Below are 21,959 nucleotides of genomic sequence, written 5' to 3' on the forward strand. Positions count from 1 at the left end.
CTGTGTATTTTTCGCGCGTTCGCTGCGAGACCCGACGCTCTTAGGCCGCCAATTTCGAATCGGACGCTCATTTTGGCGCGCTCAGTTGTTTTTTTGTGCGCTCTCTAGCCGGCTGTCTTGCATCGATTCAGTGTTCAGTGTCCAGTGATGTCCACTGGTGTGCTAGTTCTTTTTCTCTTCACTCATTTTTCTTCGCATCCTCAAGTTTATTGAATATTCACCGCGTTTCTTTCTCTCTTTCTCCCGATCGTCCTAAAATTAAATGTCATCTTTTTCCAGATCTCTAACAATGAGCGACTCTGATAGTGAATTCTCTATCGAAGATTCACCCAAGAAGAAAACCGCACCAAAGAAGGAGAAGGCGTCACCGAAGAAAAAGAAAGATGATGGTTGGTTAATTTGTAGAGTTTCTTGAATCTAATTTGCTTCTTTTCAGCCAACGAGTCGATGGTTATGACTGAAGAGGACCGCAATGTGTTCACGTCGATCGACAAAAAAGGTGGTGGCTCGAAACAAATGGCGATCGAGGATATCTACCAAAAGAAGTCCCAACTCGAGCACATTCTTCTTCGCCCGGACACCTACATCGGTTCGGTCGAGCATACCGAGAAGACGCCGATGTGGGTCTACAACATGGAGGAGAGCAAGCTGGAGCAGCGTGACATCTCATACGTGCCGGGACTCTACAAGATTTATGATGAAATTCTTGTGAATGCCGCTGACAACAAACAGAGAGATCCGAAGATGAACACAATCAAGATCACCATCAATAAGTAAGTTTAGACCGTAGCATAAAGGAATTTAATTTAATTTTGCTTTCTTTCAGGGAGAAAAATGAGATCTCTGTCTACAACAATGGCAAAGGAATCCCAGTCACTCAGCACAAAGTGGAGAAAGTCTACGTCCCAGAGCTGATTTTTGGAACTCTTCTAACATCTTCTAACTACAATGACGATGAGAAGAAAGTGACGGGAGGACGCAACGGATATGGAGCAAAGCTTTGCAACATCTTCTCCACAAAATTCACTCTGGAGACGTCTTCACGGGATTACAAAAGTGCATTCAAGCAAACGTGGATCAAAAACATGACGCGTGATGAGGAGCCGAAGATTGTTAAGAGCACCGACGAAGACTTCACGAAGATCACATTCTCGCCGGATCTGGCAAAGTTCAAGATGAAGGAGCTGGACGATGACATCTGCCATTTGATGGCTCGGCGTGCGTATGATGTGGCTGGATCCAGTAAAGGAGTCGCCGTGTTCCTCAATGGAAAACGAATTCCAATCAAAGGATTCGAGGACTACGTCCAAATGTACACTTCGCAGTTCAACAATGAAGGAGAACCCCTCAAGATCGCATACGAGCAAGTTGGAGATCGTTGGCAAGTCGCCTTGGCTCTTTCGGAAAAAGGCTTCCAACAAGTGTCATTTGTCAACAGTATTGCTACCACAAAAGGAGGACGGCACGTGGACTACGTGGCTGATCAGATGGTCGCCAAGTTCATCGACTCGATCAAGCGGAAGCTCACAAAGACGTCGATGAATATCAAGCCATTCCAGGTAAATTTCGTCGAATTTAAAATATTTACCGCCAATGATGACTCAAAATAGCTATATGAACTCTTTGGTGACTCGATAATAAGAGAAATCTGAAAATTTTCAAGGTTTTTCTAGAGATTTCACCGATTCTTTTGAAGTATCGGTGCACCAAGTGAAAAATAAAATTGCGACGCTTTAGTGACGCTGGAGAAAGTTTTTATCCAGTGTCTAAAGGCGCGGCGCAACATTTTTAAACTTTCCGATGATTTGTGATTACTAAAAGGCGAATCTGAGGCGAGGAATTGCTAATGCGAATTCAAATCTAATAAATTTTCCAAATATTCAATTTTATATCAAAATTTTCAGATCAAAAATCACATGTGGGTTTTTGTGAATTGCTTGATCGAAAATCCGACATTCGACTCCCAGACGAAAGAGACTATGACCCTGCAGCAGAAGCAGTTCGGATCGACCTGCGTCCTCAGCGAGAAGTTCTCCAAAGCGGCTTCAAGTGTTGGAATCACCGATGCTGTTATGAGTTGGGTTCGCTTCAAACAAATGGACGACCTCAACAAAAAGTGCTCCAAGACGAAGACTTCCAAGCTGAAGGTAACAATTCATCTAATTCGTGGCCTTGTTTTAATTAATATTTATTTCAGGGCATTCCAAAGCTTGAAGATGCCAACGACGCTGGAACCAAAAATTCCCAACAATGCACATTAATTCTGACGGAGGGAGACTCGGCCAAAACGCTTGCTGTTTCGGGACTTTCAGTCGTTGGACGCGACAAATATGGAGTATTCCCACTTCGAGGAAAATTGCTAAATGTCCGAGAAGGAAATATGAAACAAATCGCCGATAATGCTGAGGTCAATGCCATGATCAAAATTCTGGGACTCCAATACAAGAAGAAGTACGAGACAGAAGATGACTTCAAGACTCTTCGATACGGTAAACTGATGGTCATGGCTGATCAGGATCAAGACGGTTCACACATCAAAGGACTCGTGATCAATTTCATCCATCACTTCTGGCCTTCTCTCATTCAGCGGAACTTCGTAGAAGAATTCATCACTCCAATTGTCAAAGCCACCAAAGGAAAAGAAGAAGTTTCCTTCTATTCGCTCCCAGAATATTCTGAGTGGAGAATGAATACGGATAACTGGAAGTCGTACAAGATCAAGTACTACAAGGGATTGGGTACATCGACTTCTAAGGAAGCTAAGGAATACTTCTTGGACATGGTTCGTCATCGTATCCGCTTCAAGTACAATGGAGCTGATGATGATAACGCTGTCGACATGGCTTTCTCGAAGAAGAAGATTGAAGAGAGAAAAGACTGGCTCTCGAAGTGGATGCGGGAGAAGAAGGACCGAAAGCAGCAGGGACTTGCTGAAGAATATCTCTACAACAAGGACACTCGATTCGTCACCTTCAAAGATTTCGTCAATCGTGAATTGGTCCTCTTCTCGAATCTCGACAACGAGCGTTCAATTCCATGCCTTGTGGATGGTTTCAAGCCAGGACAGCGGAAGGTTCTCTTCGCGTGCTTCAAGAGAGCAGACAAGCGTGAAGTCAAAGTAGCTCAATTGGCTGGAGCTGTCGCTGAAATTTCTGCTTACCATCACGGAGAACAGTCGCTTATGGGAACAATTGTGAATCTCGCTCAAGATTACGTTGGCTCCAACAACATCAACCTGCTTCTTCCAATCGGACAGTTTGGTACTCGTCTCCAAGGTGGAAAGGACAGTGCTTCAGCTCGTTACATCTTCACTCAACTGTCGCCAGTCACTCGTACACTCTTCCCGGCTCACGATGACAATGTCCTTCGTTTCCTTTATGAAGAAAATCAGCGTATTGAGCCAGAATGGTATTGCCCGATTATTCCAATGGTACTCGTCAATGGAGCTCAAGGCATCGGTACTGGATGGTCCACGAACATTCCTAATTACAATCCACGTGAACTGGTCAAGAACATCAAGCGTCTTATCGCCGGCGAGCCACAGAAAGCCTTAGCTCCATGGTACAAGAACTTCCGCGGAAAGATCATTCAAATCGACCCGAGTCGATTTGCATGCTATGGTGAAGTTGCTGTGCTGGATGACAACACCATTGAGATCACCGAGTTGCCAATCAAACAGTGGACTCAAGACTACAAAGAGAAGGTTTTGGAAGGATTGATGGAGAGCTCGGACAAGAAATCGCCTGTTATCGTCGACTACAAAGAGTATCACACAGATACAACTGTCAAGTTCGTCGTGAAGCTCTCGCCGGGAAAACTTCGTGAATTGGAGCGCGGTCAGGATCTTCATCAAGTCTTCAAGCTCCAAGCTGTCATCAACACTACGTGCATGGTACTTTTCGATGCTGCCGGATGTCTTCGTACATACACTTCGCCAGAAGCGATTACTCAAGAGTTCTACGATAGTCGCCAAGAGAAGTACGTACAGAGAAAGGAGTACCTTCTCGGAGTTCTTCAGGCTCAGAGCAAGCGTCTCACTAACCAGGCTCGTTTCATCCTCGCCAAGATCAACAACGAGATTGTTCTCGAGAACAAGAAGAAGGCGGCGATTGTCGATGTTTTGATCAAGATGAAGTTCGATGCTGATCCAGTGAAGAAGTGGAAGGAGGAGCAAAAACTCAAAGAGCTTCGTGAATCTGGAGAGATCGAGCTGGACGAAGATGATCTAGCTGCTGTCGCCGTCGAAGAGGACGAAGCCATTTCCTCTGCTGCGAAGGCCGTTGAAACCAAGCTATCAGACTACGATTACCTTGTCGGAATGGCTCTCATCAAGCTTTCGGAAGAAGAGAAGAATAAGCTCATCAAGGAATCGGAGGAGAAGATGGCTGAGGTTCGAGTTATCGAGAAGAAGACCTGGCAAGATCTTTGGCATGAGGATCTGGACAACTTCGTGTCTGAGTTGGACAAACAGGAGGCTCGCGAGAAAGCTGATCAAGATGCCAGCATCAAAAATGCCGCCAAAAAGCTTGCTGCCGACGCAAAGACCGGACGTGGACCCAAGAAGAATGTGTGCACGGAAGTCCTTCCATCCAAAGATGGACAGCGCATTGAGCCGATGTTGGATGCTGCAACCAAGGCCAAATATGAGAAGATGTCTCAGCCAAAGAAGGAACGCGTCAAGAAAGAGCCAAAGGAGCCGAAAGAACCAAAGAAGGTGAAAAAGGAAGGCCAGGACATTAAAAAGTTCATGTCTCCAGCTGCTCCGAAGACTGCGAAGAAGGAGAAAAGCGACGGCTTCAACTCTGACATGTCAGAGGAAAGTGACGTGGAGTTCGATGTAAGATTTCCTCTGTAATTTCTTCAACTTCTAAAATATTTTTTGCAGGAAGGAATCGATTTCGATTCGGACGATGACGGTGTGGAGCGTGAGGATGTCGTCTCAAAGCCAAAACCTCGTACTGGAAAAGGAGCTGCGAAAGCGGAAGTTATCGATTTGTCAGATGATGATGAAGTTCCTGCAAAGAAGCCTGCTCCAGCGAAGAAAGCTGCTCCGAAGAAGAAAAAGAGCGAGTTCAGCGATCTGTCTGGCGGCGACAGTGATGAAGAAGCTGAGAAGAAGCCGTCCACCAGCAAAAAGCCGTCTCCAAAGAAGGCTGCTCCGAAGACGGCCGAGCCCAAGTCGAAGGCGGTGACCGATTTCTTTGGTGCTTCAAAGAAGAACGGAAAGAAGGCCGCTGGTTCCGATGATGAAGACGACGAAAGCTTCGTTGTGGCTCCAAGAGAGAAGAGGTTAGTTTGAAAATTATTTTTAAAAAATGTAATTATTTCAGCGGAAGAGCTCGCAAGGCGCCACCAACTTACGACGTGGATTCAGGATCCGATTCGGATCAGCCAAAGAAGAAGAGGGGACGCGTCGTCGACTCCGACTCGGATTAAATTAATTTGTTTCCCACCTTCCTTAAGTGTTTCTAATTTATTTTCTTTCCAATCATTTTAAAATCGTTTTAACGATCTCAACCATCCCCATCCTCCCCCAAATCATCCCGTATATTAAGTTTGTATTTTTACATGAGGGAAACTGCTGTAATATAATTATCGCCCTTATGCCTAAATTATTTACCCCTACCTAATTTCACTGTTTTTAAAAGTTATTTTTCTATTTATGTGAGTCTCAAGAATTATTGAGAAGAGTCTTCTTGCAATGAAAATGCCTATATTTCCAAAGCTTCCAACCTATATGCAGGTCTTCATCGTTTGTGTCGCTTGAGAAATGACGATGACAAGTCGTAAACGGTCTGTGTCCTTCTTCGTTGCATCCAACGTCTTGTTCCTACTGTTTTCTATTCCCCTATCGATCACACACTGTGTGTGCGTGTCCTTGGGCCTCTACCGTTTTTGAGGTCGAACATTTTAGACATTCAGGCGAACAATGAGATTTAGAGAGACACATGGAATCGCCTCCCCGGGAGAACTGGAGACTCGAGATGATTTGGTAGTCAGATAAGAAGAATCAATTGTATATTGAAGAAAAATGTAGAAATTAGGGAAACTTTTAAAGATAAAATTTAAAAATAAAATGCATTCGGCGCCAAGCTGAATGTGTCTCTAGTCATAGTCCTTGCTTTGTGGAGGATATTATGACTAACGAGCACATCCAGCGTGGCACATGGTGCATGAGCAGCTGAATACTGGAACGAAATTTGAATAAGTTGATTCTCAGAAGTTTGGCCGATGGCGGTATCGAGTGAAAGGGTCAAAAGGAAATGAATGTCAAGAGAGAGAGAGAGACCGACCTGTTTGAGAGAAGAAGGAGAAACTGGGCGGGGTTTTGGTAACAGGGGAAAGGATAAGGAAAAAGTTGGAGAGTTTGGGGTGAAGGTGAAAATAGTCGAAAGTTGAGAGGGGCGGGGCATCGTGTCTCGAGAAGCTGGAAGATTCTGGAAAATCTGAAAAAAACACCTTTTTTAAAAAGGTATTCCGTGATCGTGGCAAGACCTGGGAAATGGGAATTATATTTTAGAAATGTACAAAAAAATCGTGGCGAGACCCACCAAGGTTTTTACAATATAAAAATATCAACTAACTTTGAATTCGCGGAAAAAGTCAGTTTTCAAAAAAAAAACTACAAATTCTCGTTTCCATTACTTTTCAGAAATTAGCTATACAGTAGAGAAGGCGCTCACGAAACTTCTCAAACGTAGATCAAACCAGGGGTGGGCGGCGAATGGCGTTCGGCAAATTGATATGTCGACAAATTCGGCAAATCGACAAATTGCCGGTTTGCCGATTTGCCGGAAATTTTTAATTCCGGCAAATTGTCGGTTTGTCGATTTTCCGGAAATTTAAATTCCAGCAATTTGCCGATTAGCCGGAAATTTAAATTCCAGCAATTTGCCGATTTGCCGGAAATTTTCCATTCCGGCAAATTGTCGATTTGCCGGAAATTTTTATTTTCGGCAAATTGCCGGTTTGCCGTTTGCCGGAAATTTAAATTCCAGCAATTTGCCGATTTGCCAGAAATTTTCCATTCCGGCAAATTGTCGATTTGCCGGAAATTTTTATTTTCGGCAATTTGCCGATTTGCCGTTTGCCGGATATCTAATTTGCCGGAAATGTTTAGAGGGACTTTTTATAAGACAGAAACACTGAAAACTGTGCTTTTTTGAATTTTTTCCCGTTTTTTCTACATATTTTCATAGAATTTGCTTGCTTTTCAAAATAGATGTAAGAGAATTCATAGGATGTGTTCAGTTTTGTCATTTGAAATTGGAATTCTGAAGTTTCGAAAAATAAGTGCAAAACCGTATTTGCCGAAAATTTTCGGCAAATCGGCAATTTGCCGGTTTGCCGGAAATTTTTAATTCCGGCAATTTGCCGATTTGCCGATTTGCCGGTTTGCCGGAAATTTTCAATTCCAGCGATTTGCCGGTTTGCGGGAAATTTTTAATTCCGCCAATTAGCCGGTTTGCCGATTTGCCGGAAATTTCAATTCCGGCAATTTGCCGATTTGCCGATTTGCCGGAAAAATCGTTTGCCGCCCACCCCTGGATCAAACCGGCATGGGACACTCTGACGCCACGTGTATTTCTGGATTTTTTGAAAAATTTTACCGTTGCTATTATTTATCGGCGTGTTCCTTAAAAACCTGTATCTAAAAATAAAACACGCAACCACGTAAAAACAAAGCCACGTGGCAGTTGCGATGTTGATTTTTTTGATCACAATCGGCATTATTTCTTTCGAAAAATGGACGAACCGGAGTTCGAATCAAATTGGTGCGACTTGCCGCCAGAGTTCAAGCAACAGTGCATTCAAAAAATGCCCATTGTAACTAGGTATGAGTGGACTATTATCAAATTAAAAAATTTTCTAAAAATTAATTTCAGACTGAGGAAAGAGATCTTGTGGATTTGACTAAATTTCACCTGAGAAAAGTTGAAATTGATTCGAATAGAATTAAGTTAGAGGAAGCAGGCGATGATTATCTAAACCTGGATATTGAACTGAATTATCGGGATAATCGCATCGAAACTCACATGATTCCGTTGCTCGATTACATTTTCAAAGGCGGAATCATTAAAAAGTTGCAAATTTCCGACACGAATTTCGACCGAAATAAGGAAACTATCATCAAAAAGATGACTCCGATGCTGCAAGAACGTGTTCTTCAAGTGAAAAAGATCATTTTAACTTTCACGAATAACGCTCGTTCTCAATTTTTGTTGTCAAAATGCGATGAGAGATATCTAGAAGTGGTTGAGCTCTTCGATTGGTATGATAGTTTTGGCATCGTCGGACTTCCGATTGTGAGTGAAAATTGGCAGGTTTTAAACTGAATTAAATTGTTAAATGTTCATATTGATACTTGTAACCGTGTTGTGGTCTCTAACGTCCGTAGTGATAGATACCCCGTTTAGCCTTCAAATTGAGGTACATATTATCTGTTTTCGAATCTAAAATAATGTTTAATTTTCAGAAGTTTATTGCTAATGACGCAGTGATTGGAACAGATTATCGTTTTTATACTTTTGATCAAGAAGAAATTGGATCTAGCCCACGAAAAATTCGCAGATCGTGTTGTGTAAGTATTTACAAGCAACAATTCATAATATAATTTCATCTTTGTTCAGATTGTTCAAGGATAATGAAAAACTGAGAAGGATTGGCCCGGTTGGAATCGTGGTGGAACTGATGGATTCGGATGGTGAGAACTCGACATAAGATGATATAGTCCCGATTAATGGCTGAATAGCAACTTTTGATATGAATTATGTATGTATGAATATGATATGAATTATGTAATAAAGGGCAATTTGACAAATCGGCTGATTTTTTGAAAGCATTTCACAAATGCTAATTTTTCAAACTTTTGGACTTTTGCACATTACACAAGCATCCTATGACCTCGAAATACGGAAAATTGTATGGTAAACATACAAACTTTTAAGCTTTTGAGAGACGGCAGGCGGCAAAGTTGAAAGATAGGCCCACTTATTCCGAGTACTATGATTGAAACAAGATCTGGGGATACTGTAATTTGTGTAGAAGAGAACACGAAATCTACGCCACAGTTTACCTTGTGGGTAAATCTTAGGAGCTTGGTAGGCTTCGAATGAAGATCACTGATTTTCTGGAATAATTCATCATTCCCAATAAAATTTGCAGAGTTTTAATTAGGGCGGTATTTGCCGTTCGGTAAGTTTTTTGTCGACAATTCGGCAAATCAGTAAATTACCGGTTCGCCAATTTGCCGGAAATTTTCAATTCCGGCAATTTCCCGGTTTGCCGTTTGCCGTAATAACAAGTTGCGTAAGTTTATAGAAGGATTTTTTTAAGCAAATGCCTTTTTCAGCAAATGCCGTTTTTCGGCAAATAGCAATTTGCCGGTTTGCCGATTTGCCGGTTTGCCGAAATTTTCAAATTTCCAATAGAGTTATGGTGCAGTATATTACTCTTGAACTCCTTATCTCCGTTGCACCATCATGTCCAACCTGACAGCCATTAGCCAAAATTAACTATCTTTGTCTCGCCCTCTTGCACTTCGCTCTGTACATCTGGTTTTGTTGTCTCTCTCTCTCTACGAGTTCTTCTTCTTCTTCTTCTTCTTTGGGGTACCACCACCAACACTACCACCCGCCAGGTTTTTTATTGCTTTTCTTTCTTTGTGCGCGTAAATTTCAAATGCAAACGGGGAGGAAACGGAAAAAGATTTGAATCGGAGACTGACGGTGATGGTTGATGATGACACCCTTTAGTGTTGCACTTTCTAGTATGCAACAGGGGAGCTTGAAGGAATGGGCCGTAAGCCTGAGGTTTTAGGCTCAGAGAGGCTTGTGAAAACTGAATTTGAAAAAAAGAAAACCACTGATCTTTGAAAGTACAGTTTTTGAAAAAAAAATGGAGGGGTGGGCGGCAAAAGATTTTTTCCGGCAAATCGGCAAATTGCCGGAATTGAACTTTCCGGCAAATCGGAAAATTGTAGGAATTGAAATTTGCGGCAAATCGGCAAATCGGAAAATTGTGGTTTTGCTCTTTCTTTTTTTTTGAAATTTCAGAAATTCAATTTTTATCGGCAAAATTGTACGCATCCTATGAATATTTCTACATCTATTTTGAAAAGTAAGCAAATTGTATAAAATATCTAAAGAAAACGGGAAAAAATTTCAAAAAGGCACAGTTTTGTGTGTGCTTCTGTCTTATCAAAAATCCTTTTAGAATCGTCCGGCAAAAATCGGAACTTTGCCGAATTTGTAGACAAAAAAATGTGTTTCTTAATTTTGATATTAAACTTTCAAAGTTTATTGATAAAATATTGTTTTGATGCCCGATGCACCATGTTCACAAGGTGAGACAATGCAACTTTGAAGCAGTTTTTGAGCAACTTTTGATTAAAAATATAGCTATTTTCAAAAAGATTTCAATAAATTGTGTAAATTGCATTAAAGTTCAATAAATTAAAATTCAAATTCAACTAACAAAAAGTGACAAAAAATAATTCGAATTTTTAAATTCACGCGATGATTGCGTGGAATGCCAACGTGTGTTTGAAAATCCAACAATTCAATCATTGTACGATTTTCCCGCCGGACAAAAGTGACATCTTAGGATTCAACTCCTTCTGAAGGTAAGGGATTTGATAAGGTTCTACATATCAACAAAAAAATCAAATCTTCAGAATCTACATCGAGCGGCTTTATAAGCTCCAAAAGGATTTCGCAAGATGGCCTCGATTTCTCAAGCTTCTAGTGATGTAAGTAAAAAAAAAGGTTAATAGGCACCAAAACTGTGTGAATTTTGAAAACTCTCTAATGTTTGCTTTACAGTTGCTTGGAAGCAGTTCCGTACTTTGCGCGCACGTGGTGCCTCAACAGGGAGAGATCGGGAAGAAAGCAATAACTTATGAAATGAGTGAGTTTTTTTTTAAGCTTCTAGCTCTCAAAACTATTGTTTCGGAATGCCGCTGGAAGGAAAGTGAAGTCGATTCCTTGATGATTGTTGGGAAACTCGGCAAACGGATGAAGAACACAGTCAGGCTTTCCCAAGCACTTGTGAAACTCACACTTGGACGGACTATTCCAAATATAATTAGATCGGTCAAGGTAGAGTTCGTCTATGATTCCGCTCTCGATGGCCCCACAGCTGGTCTGTGTACAGCGGTGGCCATATGGGGCGCCATCAAAGGCACACAAATGCCTACCGGTCTGGTTATTATTGGAAAAATTAACTTGTTCGGGAATGTTGAGGCAGTGAGTTTATATTTTTCATAGAGTCTGGGCCTGAAATTTTAATAATATTATTCAGGTTGAAGATCTGGTGGAGATGGTCCAGGAATGCATCGAGAAAGGCCATACGGCTGTGATGGTGCCGGGGGTGCAATTTCATCTGATTCCGGATCCTATGAAAGGCCAGATAAGTGTCCACCCAGTCGCGACCTTCGTACAGGCCATCGAACTTATCCAACATATGTAATTCCTCTACTTGCAAGTTATCCATTCCCGTTTTCAATTTTCACACAAAATCGTGAGTTTTCTAGTCTTATAAAATATTAAAACTTTCAAACTTTCAGATTTCCTCGTTTGCTGAGCTATCGAGTCATTTTTATGTGCTCTTTTGGTCATTTTTAATACTGTCTTCAATGAATGCCCTACTTGATGTGATTATCATTCAATATCCTATTGCATCTCGGACTTGAACTAGTTATAATACTTGGAACCAATAAAATGATTTTGCCAATATTATTGTTTTTTTACTGTTCTGCGATTTGCCTGTATTCATATAAATTTTAAGGATTTACTGACCAGTAGGACCTGGGAAAAGAAAATTCCAAGGGAAAAAGGCATAATTATATTATATAAGCATAAAATAGCATAATTAAACACTCCAAAAAAATTCGTAGACTGCAAAATTGTGAAGCACATATTTTGTGAATTACCACACTTTAGAAGACTTTCAAATTAATTTTTAATAATCTAGTAGGCTTTAATCCTCAAAATGACTAAGAAACATGCTCGGCATCTTTCGGGCTTTTAGGATTTTTTACAATTTTGCAATTTAAATTTTGTCATATTCTAAATGTTTGATTTCCAAAAGTTTTTGGTGTGTTTTGCCACAGAACACCACGTGATGTTTTCTTTGTACGTAACCTTTCCCAAAACAGAAACATTTGCACTTTCCCAAAAATGCACCATAAAGTGCTCAATCGTATTGTACTATTCAAACAATGCTAATGACGTGTAAATGGCACAAGAATGTGTGTATGTAAGTGCAAATCCCCCACCATTTTGAATATGAAAGTTGGTAGGTGGGAAAGACAAACAGTTGGTGGCCAATGGGTTAATGACGTGGATTAGCATTTTTTTTTTCTTCGGGGTTATATTAGAGATTGATCAAGCAGGGACCATTTTCCAGAAAATTAAACTTTAATGCTGATAGAAACATTTAAATTTGCGTTTTTTGAAAAACATTTCCAAACTTTTCCAGAACATTTTGAGTTGAAGACTTTCAAGGTAGACAGGCAAGGTTTTAACTCTGATGCCTGGCAGCCAACGGGTTCGCCTACCGGTAAAGCTGGAGTTTGTACATATTTTTAGATGAAAAAATAGATGGATGAATTTCTATCCAGGAGCATTGGCTTGAAATTTATAGTAATTGGCTCCTCAGACTCCACAAAGTTCAAGTCCAAATCAGCTGCTTCTGGAAGATATTGTACAAGTTCTGGAAAATGGTCCCGCTATGTTAAAATGTTCAGACCTCTATTACAGCATCAATATAACCCACTTGGGACTTCAGTTGTAAGTTGAAATGTCATTTGCATTTCCAGCACCAGGATAAGCTTCTGAAAAATCCTGAAAAGTCTGAAATTCTAGATAACTGCACGTTCTTTCTTATGGCTCTTTTAAAAGTATTCAAATATTTATTCATGACGTGGCAAAGAGATCATGATTAATTATGGATGTGCGTAGAGTTATTACCGTACTATTCCACCACAACCATCTGCCAACATTCCGTTGCGCGCATCTTGATGACGTGGATGGGTGGCGATGGAGCTTAATTATAGGGCACAACAATGGCGGACATTTTTATGTGACAAGATACTGTCGTTTTTTGTTCGTATGAAAATGGAGATTAAGATGGAAGGAAACAGGTGGTGAGGCAGATGTTTGAAGCAAAATTGACAGGACTCAATGAGCAGTGGTGGGGCGATCTGAAAAATGTGAGTATTAAGGCATTGCGTGCCTGCCTACGTGCCTACCAGGTAGGCTTGTTTGGTCAAGAGCCTAGAGTAGGCAGTCTTCTAGACTAGCCTGGCAACCTATGGGTCCACAACTCTGGAAGAATACCTAAAAAGGCCCGTAGGCAGGCGAACCTGACACATTTCTGGATTAACACTTATCTTCTCAAATAATCTTGAGACATCTTGCGCAAAGACGCTGAGGTACTAGGTACGAGGTACTCACCACCTTCCATAGATCCTCAGTAGATAAGAAACTTTTGACGATCTTGATTTGTGCAGCGGAATCGGGTGATTCACCTCGGGAAATGAACATGGTTGGGAGAACTGAGAAAGTTGCGAAGATCACAGGAAATTTTTATCGGACTTCGTTACGCCACTATATACATTCGATAGAGAATAGTTACAGATGATCACTCCAAAAAATTTAGCTGCTTCAGAGCAGGTTCGACCAAGTTACGACATTTTGAAAGTGCCAAAATACTCCTTTTTAAAAATTCCAAAAAATTCAATTTTTTTTTATTCTAAAACTTGATATAAACGTTTTCAAATGGTTGGAAATGATGGAAAAATCATACCATACAAGTTTCAGATCATAATTCTCAAAAAAAAAACCCTTGAATTGATCTACATGAACATCTATTTTTTGGAATTTTTCTCAAGATGTGTAGATTATTTTAAGGGTTTTTTTGAGAGTGACGGGCTAAAACTTGTATAATGTTTTATATGTTTTTTACTGTTTTAAATCGATTACAACTATTTTTATCAACTTTCAGAAAAAAAAATTCTTAGTGAAAATTTTAGATTTTTTTCAAAGGGGGTGCATGAAGGATTTTTTGTCGGCAACTTTAAAGTGTCGTAACTTGGTCGAACCTGCTCTGAAGCAGCTAAATTTTTTGGAGTGATCATCTGTAACCATTCTCTATCGAATGTATACAGTGGCGTAACGAAGTCCAGAGCCTTCCCTTGTTAGGTTTAGACTTAGGCTTGGGCTTAGGCTTAAGCTTACATTTGGCTTACATTAGAATTAAACTTTGGTTTTATTCAATTTTTAACCTGAATGATTGGTGGAAATTTGAAAAAACTGCAAAAAGTTAAATTTGGAAATTTCCAGTTTTTCTCTGAAGTGATCTGCTGCTCTGATCTCTTAAATGTAGCCCGTCCAAACATTTTTGAGGGTGCTAATTTTTAGTTTTGCGTTCAGAATATATAATTTTCAAATTTAAGTTCTTCCAGGAGCCCGTTTCTATGGGCTGAAATTGAAATTAGGAGCCTGGAGCTTGCACTTCCAAAACCCGACGATCTGAGAAATCCATGCAAAACGTCGTCTCCTGCCTTTTGCATGTCCTTGACTACATCCATCTATTCTCCTCTTCGACGCGACAACCAACACAACGGTCGAATCGAAAAAAGCGACCGGGTGCCGGCCATCTGCCCTCCTTCCCTTTCCCTCTATCTTCCACCGTCTGCATCCTCTTCACCTCCCACACTCTCCCGCCCCAACCCATGAATCGGGTCACGCACACAGTACCGGTGATGGTCACCGTGTGTATATGTCCTCGATGTAAATACCGCCCCTTTTCTCCTTCTCTACCTCATTCCTTATTCAGACTATCTTGTGCATGAGCTCAGGGCTCTTCTGGGCTCGCGATGTATTCCTTATTCCTTATTCCTTCAAACTTCTGAAATTCCTCTAAAATCCCCATAAACCCTTCGCGGACCTTTGTGGGTGTTTGCTTTTTCGGTGAAGTTGTCTTCCGTAGCTTCTTCTTCACCGGGTTAACATCTACAGAGGTCCAAAAAGGGGTAACTATTGGCACTAGTCGCCCGTGACATCAAGAAACTAGTGATTATGCCAAACCACAGGGACATATCACAGTTTACTTGCTGTCGCGGGCGGTGCTGAGTTTAAGGCCTCTGAAAAGAGAAAATGGCCAATCTGGATGTGCTCGTTGGTCATAGACGTCAACACGAACTGTTCATATGACTAGAGACACATTCAGCTTGGCCTGCTTCTCTAGTTTTGAATTTTTCAACAGTAAGTGATTAACTAACAAAACTTAGATGTTTACATATTAAGTATTAAAAATATCTTCGGTTTTGGAAGGGTAAGTTTTGATAACTTTTAGATCCATAGAGATATGACCGCTCAAGATTCAAAACCATGGAAAAGTAGCTGTTCACTCTGAGCAGCTGTATTTCCGTTCCTGTAAGGTTTATTAAGAAATTGTTAACTAGCAAATTATAGGCAACAAGTTTTTATACGATTTCTCAGTTCATAATTTTCAAATAGCTTCTAATTCTACTGAGATATGCTCGTTCAAAGTTAAACTGGGGTTTTTTTTTTAATATTGGGAAGAATGCGGGTAACTTTGAGCCGCTATGTATCAATCTACGCGATAGCTAGAAAAAAATTGACAACTAATAAATTGTTCAAAATGTTTGAAAAATGAAGTTCCAGTGAACAGTTTTGCGATAGCATCTTTTTTGGCAAATTTTTTGGCAATATATGTTTACCAAAATTCTGTCGATTTTGCTCCATTTTGCTCAAATCCACGACAGTCTAAGGCTATTCTGTAATTAATGGTTTCCCGCAATACCAAATCTCACATCAGATACACAGTTTCCAGCTGCGAGCAGATGGATTAAGAACAGTGGGTATTGCAATTGTACGTACTGTATATTGCTGTACTCTCTCTCTCTCTCTCTCTAAAAGAGCAGATGGCTCAAGGCACGCCACACAACGGAATAAGGAAATACGTCACCTGCTTGCCCTATTTGGCAATGCCCGCGCGCTCTTTGTTTAGTTGAGGTGGCCCGTTGCGCTGGGAAGAAACGATTTTTTTGGGGTCGGCAGGGCATGAGATGAAAGAGAGAGAGGAAAAGTTGGAACCATTCCAAGACACATTTATTGATGGGAATTTTTTTTGAACTGTTCTCTTCTTTGTTAAAACATTGACCCTGTTACACCGCCGGAATACACTCTTCTCGACTTCTTCTTTGGATTCTTGCTCCGTGTCTTCATTTTGCACACAGGACACGTTGGAGCATTTCGGTGGATGTTTGCTCCGCAGTTTTCGCATACCTGAAATATTGGATAGTTAAATACAGAGCAGCATTTGTTTTGCACCTGACTGGAGAAAATGCTTTTCTACATCATTCAGTACCCCCAAAGGTTATGATATTTCATCAACTTTTGATGACCTGTGACCTCACAGACTACAATCTATAAAAACTATAAACTACAACCATGATCTAGCTTTGTGTAATAAAACGTACATATGTATAATTTGTGAAACCGATAAAATTTAAATAGTGAATTAAAATTGCAAAATTCAGTGTGTAATAACAATGTAGAATAACACCAATTTAGTAGATTCTTAACATTTTTTAAAAATACATAGTGCTAAAACAAATATCATAAGAAAACTTTTAAGAGGTTGTTTTTTTTTAATTTCCAAAAAAGTGGCTCAACTTTAGCTGGTCACAAATGAAAATGCTTTGTGTTTTAAAAAATGTGATCAAATATAAAATTTCAATGTTTTGGCAATTTACCAAAACTTCAACTAACTTTTTTTTAAATCTAAAAATCTGTGAGAAAATTCCCACTGAAATTGCCACTGGAAATTCTCTTACAGAACTGAATCAGTCTATAGTAAACTACACAAAAATGGTGCCTAGACCTACCTTCATCTTGCTCGCCTCCACAAAACTCGGTGGCATCCGATGTCGATTTATCAAATTCTGTGGAACGTCAACTTGACTTCCCGATGGTTGTTGCATTGCTGCATTGTTGAGAAGAGTCTGAAGAAATGCTGGAAGATCGGATGGGACACGTGGCACAGAGGGTGTTGGTGGATCCGTAGTTTGTCTGGAATTTACAATTAAATGGCTTTGTGAAATTCAACCAAAAGAATGGAAAATACTTGACTTTAAATTGTGTCTCTGAATTAAAGATACAATTTTTTTTGAAATTTGAATAAGGTTTTGAGTGCAAAAATAAGTTTGTTGAGTTTTTTGCTGAATCGAGCACGGTATGCGGCAAAATTGCCAGACTTGCCGAGCTCGGCAAGCTTTGAAATTTGCCGCACACATGAAAAATTTTCAATACAAATTTTGTCCAAAATTAATGGTTTCGATCAGAAACTTAATGAAAGAAAACAAAATTTATTTTTTATTCAAAAAAGTCCCAAAAATTTCAGCAAAGCCGTGGCTCAAAAAGTTCAATTTTAGTTTTTAGAGTTTATTATGATTTTTTTAAATTTACGAAATTTAGCACAAAAATAGTTAAAGTTTCAAAAACGATTGGAAATGTCAGTCTAAATATTATTTTTTTAGAATAATGCTCAAAATTGTTATAAAATTTCTTCTGGTAATTTTAGATTTAGAATCATATTCTGAAGAATCCATGCTAATTAAGAAAACTTTTATTTATTTATTTATTTACTACAATTTAAAAATCAAAAGCCAACCTGGCACAAGTCACTTTAAACAATTCCTCTTCTTCCGAAGTCTCCAATTTGTGAATAATATTCATCGACTCGAGATTCTCATTTATAAATCCTCTCATTCTGGCGACTTCTCCCATTGCCACCGAAATCTTCATTTTCCTTTTTTCCAACTCGGTTTTCGAACTTTTCGTGATATCCTCCAACGTATTAATGTCCTGATTAATCTGCCGTAGCTCTTCCGCGTGGCTCCTTCTCTCCATATCAAGTTCCCCTTTTATTCCATTACAACTTGTGATATGCTGTTCCAATGCTTTCACACAATCTTCGTCCTTCCGAATTTCGTTTGCCAATTTGTGAAATTCATCAATGCCGCTTCTGAAAAAAAATCTAGTTTTTGGTTGTAAAAGCACCTAAAAAATAGTAGAGCACTTTGGAAAAAAAAAGTTTTCGCATCCGACACAATGCTACCATGGCCGGCATGCATCCTAAGTACCTAGGGGTTTGCCTACATACTAATATCACGCCGGCATGCCTACGTGCCTACCTCATGTATTCACGACATTTGTTTCAGCCTACGTACCTTCGTCTTTCCTGTCTGTCAGAACACCTATTTTATGCTTGCCTACCTACGCGCCTAGATTCATACCTTCCTCATTCCAACATGCCTAGCCTCATACATTCCCAAAAATGTGCTCACCTCCGTGCCTACCTATCGCCTAGCCGGCTTCATGTGTGAAACTAGTCCAATATGTTTATTGTTTTGCTCTAGTATTCTAGAAAAAAAATACGGTTACCTCAACTTTCCAATATTCTGTAGATTATTTGAGAAGAGCTCCAGATTCATTCTGCCCAAAAAATGAGCCGGGAACAAGAGCTGAAAATCAGAAACAAAAGAGTTGATGTTAGAAGAAAATGAAAAGAAAAAGGACGAGTGATAAAACTATGAGCGCACAGCAGCGGCAAAATAATCGGAAAAAAATGATTGGTTTTTGTGAAGGGAAAAGGGAAGCATGGGGGGAAATAAACAACAAAAATCCGCTTTTTCGTTCGTAATGTGCATTCTCTTCCCACACACTTTGACTCATCGTACTGTAACACACTTAGAGACGGAAAGGACAGGAAGAAGAAGAATAAGAAGGACCTCATCATTTATATTACTATTTAATATGTTCACTTTTACTCATTACTCATCTGGTAAAGTGTACTCAAATACGAAAGATTTTGTGCTACTTCTTGAGCAGCACGTTTTCATTTGGACCCAAGCCATCAAAAAAGGTGGGCTGTAGGAATATACATACCTCTACTAACTGAGATATAGTAACTGAATATGTAATATCAGAATAATTTGAGGCAGTTTTTGAACGACCTCTCAAAGAAATTTCAGTTGAAAATAAGGTGACTTTAAAGAAGAATTGGAAAATGTGCCGCCCATCTCTGATTCAAAAGAACTTGAACGGAAAATAATAACAGGAAAATGACAATTATAAGATGAAATAGCATGCGTTGGGCATAATATAAATCTACAGTACTCCTACATTATTTTTGAAACGTTTGGTAGACCATGTATACCGCGAAACTCTATCAGAATCTGTAATTATCTATAAAGTCACAATGACACAATATTGTAGTACATAGTTACTACAGTAACCCAGTAATACGTCTGAAATCATGAGACCATGAATTCAGAGTGAAAAAGGTAAAATACTATATATAGAAATTTTACGAAATTTAAGTTTGAATAATATTTTTAAAAAAATTCTGATAAAGTTGGCTGCGAGTCAGGGAGTGCGCGGCAAATGATTTTTTCCAGCAAATCGGCAAATTGCCGGAATCGAAAACTTCCGGAAAATTGGCAAACCGGCACTTTTCGATTTGCCGAATTTGTGCTTGTTTACATTGAAACTACATTAACACACAGTATATCTAAAAATGTTTTTGAAAGAATGTGATGACCCAGATTCCACAACAATCCCACTCCCAAGTCCAACTCAAAATCCTCAGCATTCTCCTGCTTCCAGGTGAATGCGCAAATGACAAAACGACAAGTTTCATGAAAAGACAAGAAAAAAAATATGAATGAGGATATTGAGATGAACAACGACGTCTTCTGAAGAAAAAGAAAAGACGAAGACCGAGGAATAGGTTGATGGGCCATGACGACGTGACGAAAGAATTTCATTTACATAGGATAGACCCCCTTCCAAGACTTTTCAAACAAAAAACCGTACAGACGTTTTTTCTTGACATTTAAGTACAGGATGTTCTATTTATGAGAAGTTGGAACTTGGTGTCATCGTGGGGATTAGCTGAGTAGCGACTCGCCAGATGGCATCCGAATGTACGGCAGGAGTGGGCGGCAAACGATTTTTCCGGCAAATCGGCAAAACAGCAAATTTCCGGAATTGAAATTTTCCGGAAAATCGGAAAATAGGCAAATTGCCGGAAATGAAATTTTCCGGCAAATCGGCAAACCGGCAGATTGCCGGAATTGAAAATTTCTGGCAATCCGGCAAACCGGCAAATTGCTGATTTGCCGAATTTGCATGAAAAAAAGGCATTTGTCCTTTTTCGGAAATTTCAGAATTTCAATTTCAATCGACAAAATTGTACGTATCATATGAATGCTTTTACATCTATTTTGAAAAGTAAGCAAATTATATAAAAATGTCTAAAGAAAACGGGAAAAGACTTTCAAATAGGCACAGTTTTAAATGTTTCTGCCTTATAAAAAATCCTTTCAGAATCTTCCGGCAAATCTGATATCCGGCAAACGGCAAATCGGCAATTTGCGGAAAATAAAAATTTCCGGCAAAGCGGCGAACCGGCTGCCGAACTTACCGAACGGCAATTGCCGCCCACCCTTGATGTACGGTACTAGTTTTTTGACATTTATAGTGTAAAAAAAAAGTTTCAAGCTCATTGGGAGCATTGAATTTTGATTCAATTTTTTTAGCAACTTTTCCGAACTTTCAATGAAGACTAAATTTATTTTCAGAAAGGTCAAGTATTTTTCTGTTTATCTACATATATAAATTTTAAAAAAAACCTATAATAAGACGGTAATTTCAAATGAAATAGGTAGATGCTGGTCATCTAGTTTTCAAAACTTGGCTCAACTTAGCTCCAAAAAAAGTGTTCTATGTATGATAGGTAGGCATTTATCATGCCTACCTACAACATATTTTTTACATTTTGGCATTTAATTCAACTCCACTTACACAACAAAAACAGCTGTAGATGGGAAAAAGTTAATGAAACCCAGAAAAATCCTGAGCCCGACACAGACATTCTTAATGAAAAATTCTGATTTTTAGTGATTTCCATTACTTTTCTTGGCTAAATGAAAAATCTAAATATACCAAAATAAAGTGCCACACACACTGGAAAGCGAGAAAAAAAATGGTGATAGAAAAGAAATTTGCATATGACAATAAAATCGCGGTGACCGATAAAAGACGATTGGCTCATAGAGAGCATTTGCATAAAAATAAGGTGCGTCTTCGTGGACATATTGATGGAGTTATGGAGCCGAGAAATATGTGAGGAAGGTGTGGATAAGAATTGAAAATGTTCGTTTAGCACCTAAAAACACCTAAAAATCACAGTTGTAATTTATAACTGATAGCTCGGTTTTTGAATTTATTTCACCTAGAAAACTTGAATAAATTTCAGATTTTGATTGGAAGTAAATTTTTGAAATTAAATAGGAGCCACAAAAAAATAATATGTATATTGTTTGCCAAAAATCAGAAAAAAAACAGAAAAACTGGCTAGAGATCTAAATATCGGAGTTTATAGGAGGAGTGAACATCGGAGTTCACAATAAAATCCATTAAGTTGGCGGTAGGCAGTCACGTAGACCAATAGGAACAGTGCAGGCACCGGTGCCTACAGTGCCTACCTCCAATTGAAATTTGGTTCATTTATCGCTATCAATAAAATAGGGAAATTTAGCATGAGAACTGAAAAATTGAAAAAAATAGAGACAAGAAATATGGGCTTCCGCTCCACTTTTTTGTTCTATATTTTTTCCCCAATTGTCGATCATCTTCTGGAAAGGCGCTTGTGTTTTTCATGAGTCAGTTCTTTCAGGAAAAAAAAATGGAAAAACTGTGAATCACGGAAAAAGTTTAAAAACAATTCAAATGTATCGGGAAATAATGTAACATGAGATCGGGGATCTCTGCCTACTTACTAGAGTTAAAATTGCTTGCCTGCCTACATATTAACTACGCCTACAATTTTGCAAAGGCGGCGGTAGGCAGGCACGTAGGCAC

The 21,959-nt window shown here is 39.4% G+C and overlaps 3 protein-coding genes, 1 long non-coding RNA gene, 10 other non-coding genes and 1 pseudogene across 15 annotated transcripts; 10 read left to right on the plus strand and 5 right to left on the minus strand.

Moving 5' to 3' along the window:
- The first annotated feature begins 280 nt into the window (after positions 1-280).
- Positions 281-5,721, plus strand: top-2 (DNA topoisomerase 2 top-2). Its single transcript, NM_064135.5, has 7 exons — positions 281-389; positions 437-773; positions 827-1,559; positions 1,905-2,147; positions 2,198-4,837; positions 4,886-5,289; positions 5,331-5,721. Exons 1-7 carry the CDS (start codon positions 290-292, stop codon positions 5,434-5,436), a joined length of 4,563 nt encoding a protein of 1,520 aa, NP_496536.1. The 5' UTR covers positions 281-289; the 3' UTR covers positions 5,437-5,721.
- Positions 1,593-1,687, plus strand: K12D12.6. Its single transcript, NR_003412.1, has one exon. It is a non-coding gene; the product is annotated as a small nucleolar RNA K12D12.6 (small nucleolar RNA).
- K12D12.7 lies at positions 1,689-1,749 on the plus strand. Its single transcript, NR_003413.1, has one exon. It is a non-coding gene; the product is annotated as a small nucleolar RNA K12D12.7 (small nucleolar RNA).
- Positions 1,764-1,835, plus strand: K12D12.8. The gene has a single exon (NR_003414.1). It is a non-coding gene; the product is annotated as a small nucleolar RNA K12D12.8 (small nucleolar RNA).
- Positions 5,722-6,076: 355 nt separating the features above from the next.
- On the minus strand, positions 6,077-6,172 carry mir-45. Its single transcript, NR_000931.2, has one exon. It is a non-coding gene; the product is annotated as a pre-microRNA mir-45 (primary transcript).
- On the plus strand, positions 6,085-6,166 carry ZK930.13. Its single transcript, NR_051763.1, has one exon. It is a non-coding gene; the product is annotated as an Unclassified non-coding RNA ZK930.13 (non-coding RNA).
- Positions 6,173-7,746: 1,574 nt separating the features above from the next.
- ZK930.5 lies at positions 7,747-8,645 on the plus strand (annotated as a pseudogene). The gene is made up of 4 exons: positions 7,747-7,835; positions 7,887-8,306; positions 8,477-8,581; positions 8,631-8,645. Coding segments are annotated over exons 1-4 (629 nt in total).
- A 435-nt stretch (positions 8,646-9,080) lies between these two features.
- On the plus strand, positions 9,081-11,735 carry ZK930.6 (Lon proteolytic domain-containing protein). Its single transcript, NM_064137.4, has 5 exons — positions 9,081-10,624; positions 10,676-10,750; positions 10,824-11,246; positions 11,302-11,520; positions 11,567-11,735. The coding sequence occupies exons 2-4, from the start codon at positions 10,721-10,723 to the stop codon at positions 11,467-11,469; spliced, it is 621 nt and encodes a 206-aa protein (NP_496538.2). The 5' UTR covers positions 9,081-10,624; positions 10,676-10,720; the 3' UTR covers positions 11,470-11,520; positions 11,567-11,735.
- Positions 11,736-12,897: 1,162 nt separating this feature from the next.
- linc-47 lies at positions 12,898-13,313 on the minus strand. The gene is made up of 2 exons (NR_101756.1): positions 13,253-13,313; positions 12,898-13,204 (listed from the first exon to the last, which is right to left on the minus strand). It is a non-coding gene; the product is annotated as a long non-coding RNA linc-47 (long non-coding RNA).
- A 1,630-nt stretch (positions 13,314-14,943) lies between these two features.
- On the plus strand, positions 14,944-15,038 carry mir-42. Its single transcript, NR_000928.2, has one exon. It is a non-coding gene; the product is annotated as a pre-microRNA mir-42 (primary transcript).
- ZK930.12 lies at positions 14,963-15,131 on the minus strand. Its single transcript, NR_051765.1, has one exon. It is a non-coding gene; the product is annotated as an Unclassified non-coding RNA ZK930.12 (non-coding RNA).
- On the plus strand, positions 15,043-15,140 carry mir-43. The gene has a single exon (NR_000929.2). It is a non-coding gene; the product is annotated as a pre-microRNA mir-43 (primary transcript).
- Positions 15,141-15,155: 15 nt separating this feature from the next.
- mir-44 lies at positions 15,156-15,251 on the plus strand. The gene has a single exon (NR_000930.2). It is a non-coding gene; the product is annotated as a pre-microRNA mir-44 (primary transcript).
- Positions 15,252-15,586: 335 nt separating this feature from the next.
- ZK930.15 lies at positions 15,587-15,829 on the minus strand. The gene has a single exon (NR_101757.1). It is a non-coding gene; the product is annotated as a small nucleolar RNA ZK930.15 (small nucleolar RNA).
- A 295-nt stretch (positions 15,830-16,124) lies between these two features.
- On the minus strand, positions 16,125-18,556 carry ZK930.2 (C4H2-type domain-containing protein). Its single transcript, NM_064138.4, has 4 exons — positions 18,477-18,556; positions 17,704-18,057; positions 16,919-17,102; positions 16,125-16,316 (listed from the first exon to the last, which is right to left on the minus strand). The coding sequence occupies exons 1-4, from the start codon at positions 18,524-18,526 to the stop codon at positions 16,179-16,181; spliced, it is 726 nt and encodes a 241-aa protein (NP_496539.2). The 5' UTR covers positions 18,527-18,556; the 3' UTR covers positions 16,125-16,178.
- Positions 18,557-21,959: the final 3,403 nt, after the last annotated feature.

Source organism: Caenorhabditis elegans, chromosome II (genome assembly GCF_000002985.6).
Source record: "Caenorhabditis elegans chromosome II".
Lineage (NCBI taxonomy): Eukaryota > Metazoa > Nematoda > Chromadorea > Rhabditida > Rhabditidae > Caenorhabditis > Caenorhabditis elegans.

Excerpts from the sequence above, each read along its gene's own strand:
- top-2 (NM_064135.5), top strand. The coding sequence starts at position 290 with ATGAGCGACTCTGATAGTGAATTCTCTATCGAAGATTCACCCAAGAAG. Across the intron at positions 774-826 it reads ATCAAGATCACCATCAATAA|GGAGAAAAATGAGATCTCTG; the intron begins GTAAGTTTAGAC and ends GCTTTCTTTCAG. Across the intron at positions 1,560-1,904 it reads TGAATATCAAGCCATTCCAG|ATCAAAAATCACATGTGGGT; the intron begins GTAAATTTCGTC and ends CAAAATTTTCAG.
- ZK930.6 (NM_064137.4), top strand. The coding sequence starts at position 10,721 with ATGGCCTCGATTTCTCAAGCTTCTAGTGAT. Across the intron at positions 10,751-10,823 it reads TTTCTCAAGCTTCTAGTGAT|TTGCTTGGAAGCAGTTCCGT; the intron begins GTAAGTAAAAAA and ends TTTGCTTTACAG. Across the intron at positions 11,247-11,301 it reads TGTTCGGGAATGTTGAGGCA|GTTGAAGATCTGGTGGAGAT; the intron begins GTGAGTTTATAT and ends AATATTATTCAG.
- ZK930.2 (NM_064138.4), bottom strand. The coding sequence starts at position 18,526 with ATGAATCTGGAGCTCTTCTCAAATAATCTACAGAATATTGGAAAGTTG. Across the intron at positions 18,058-18,476 it reads CAGAATATTGGAAAGTTGAG|AAGCGGCATTGATGAATTTC; the intron begins GTAACCGTATTT and ends ATTTTTTTTCAG. Across the intron at positions 16,317-16,918 it reads TGGAGGCGAGCAAGATGAAG|GTATGCGAAAACTGCGGAGC; the intron begins GTAGGTCTAGGC and ends CCAATATTTCAG.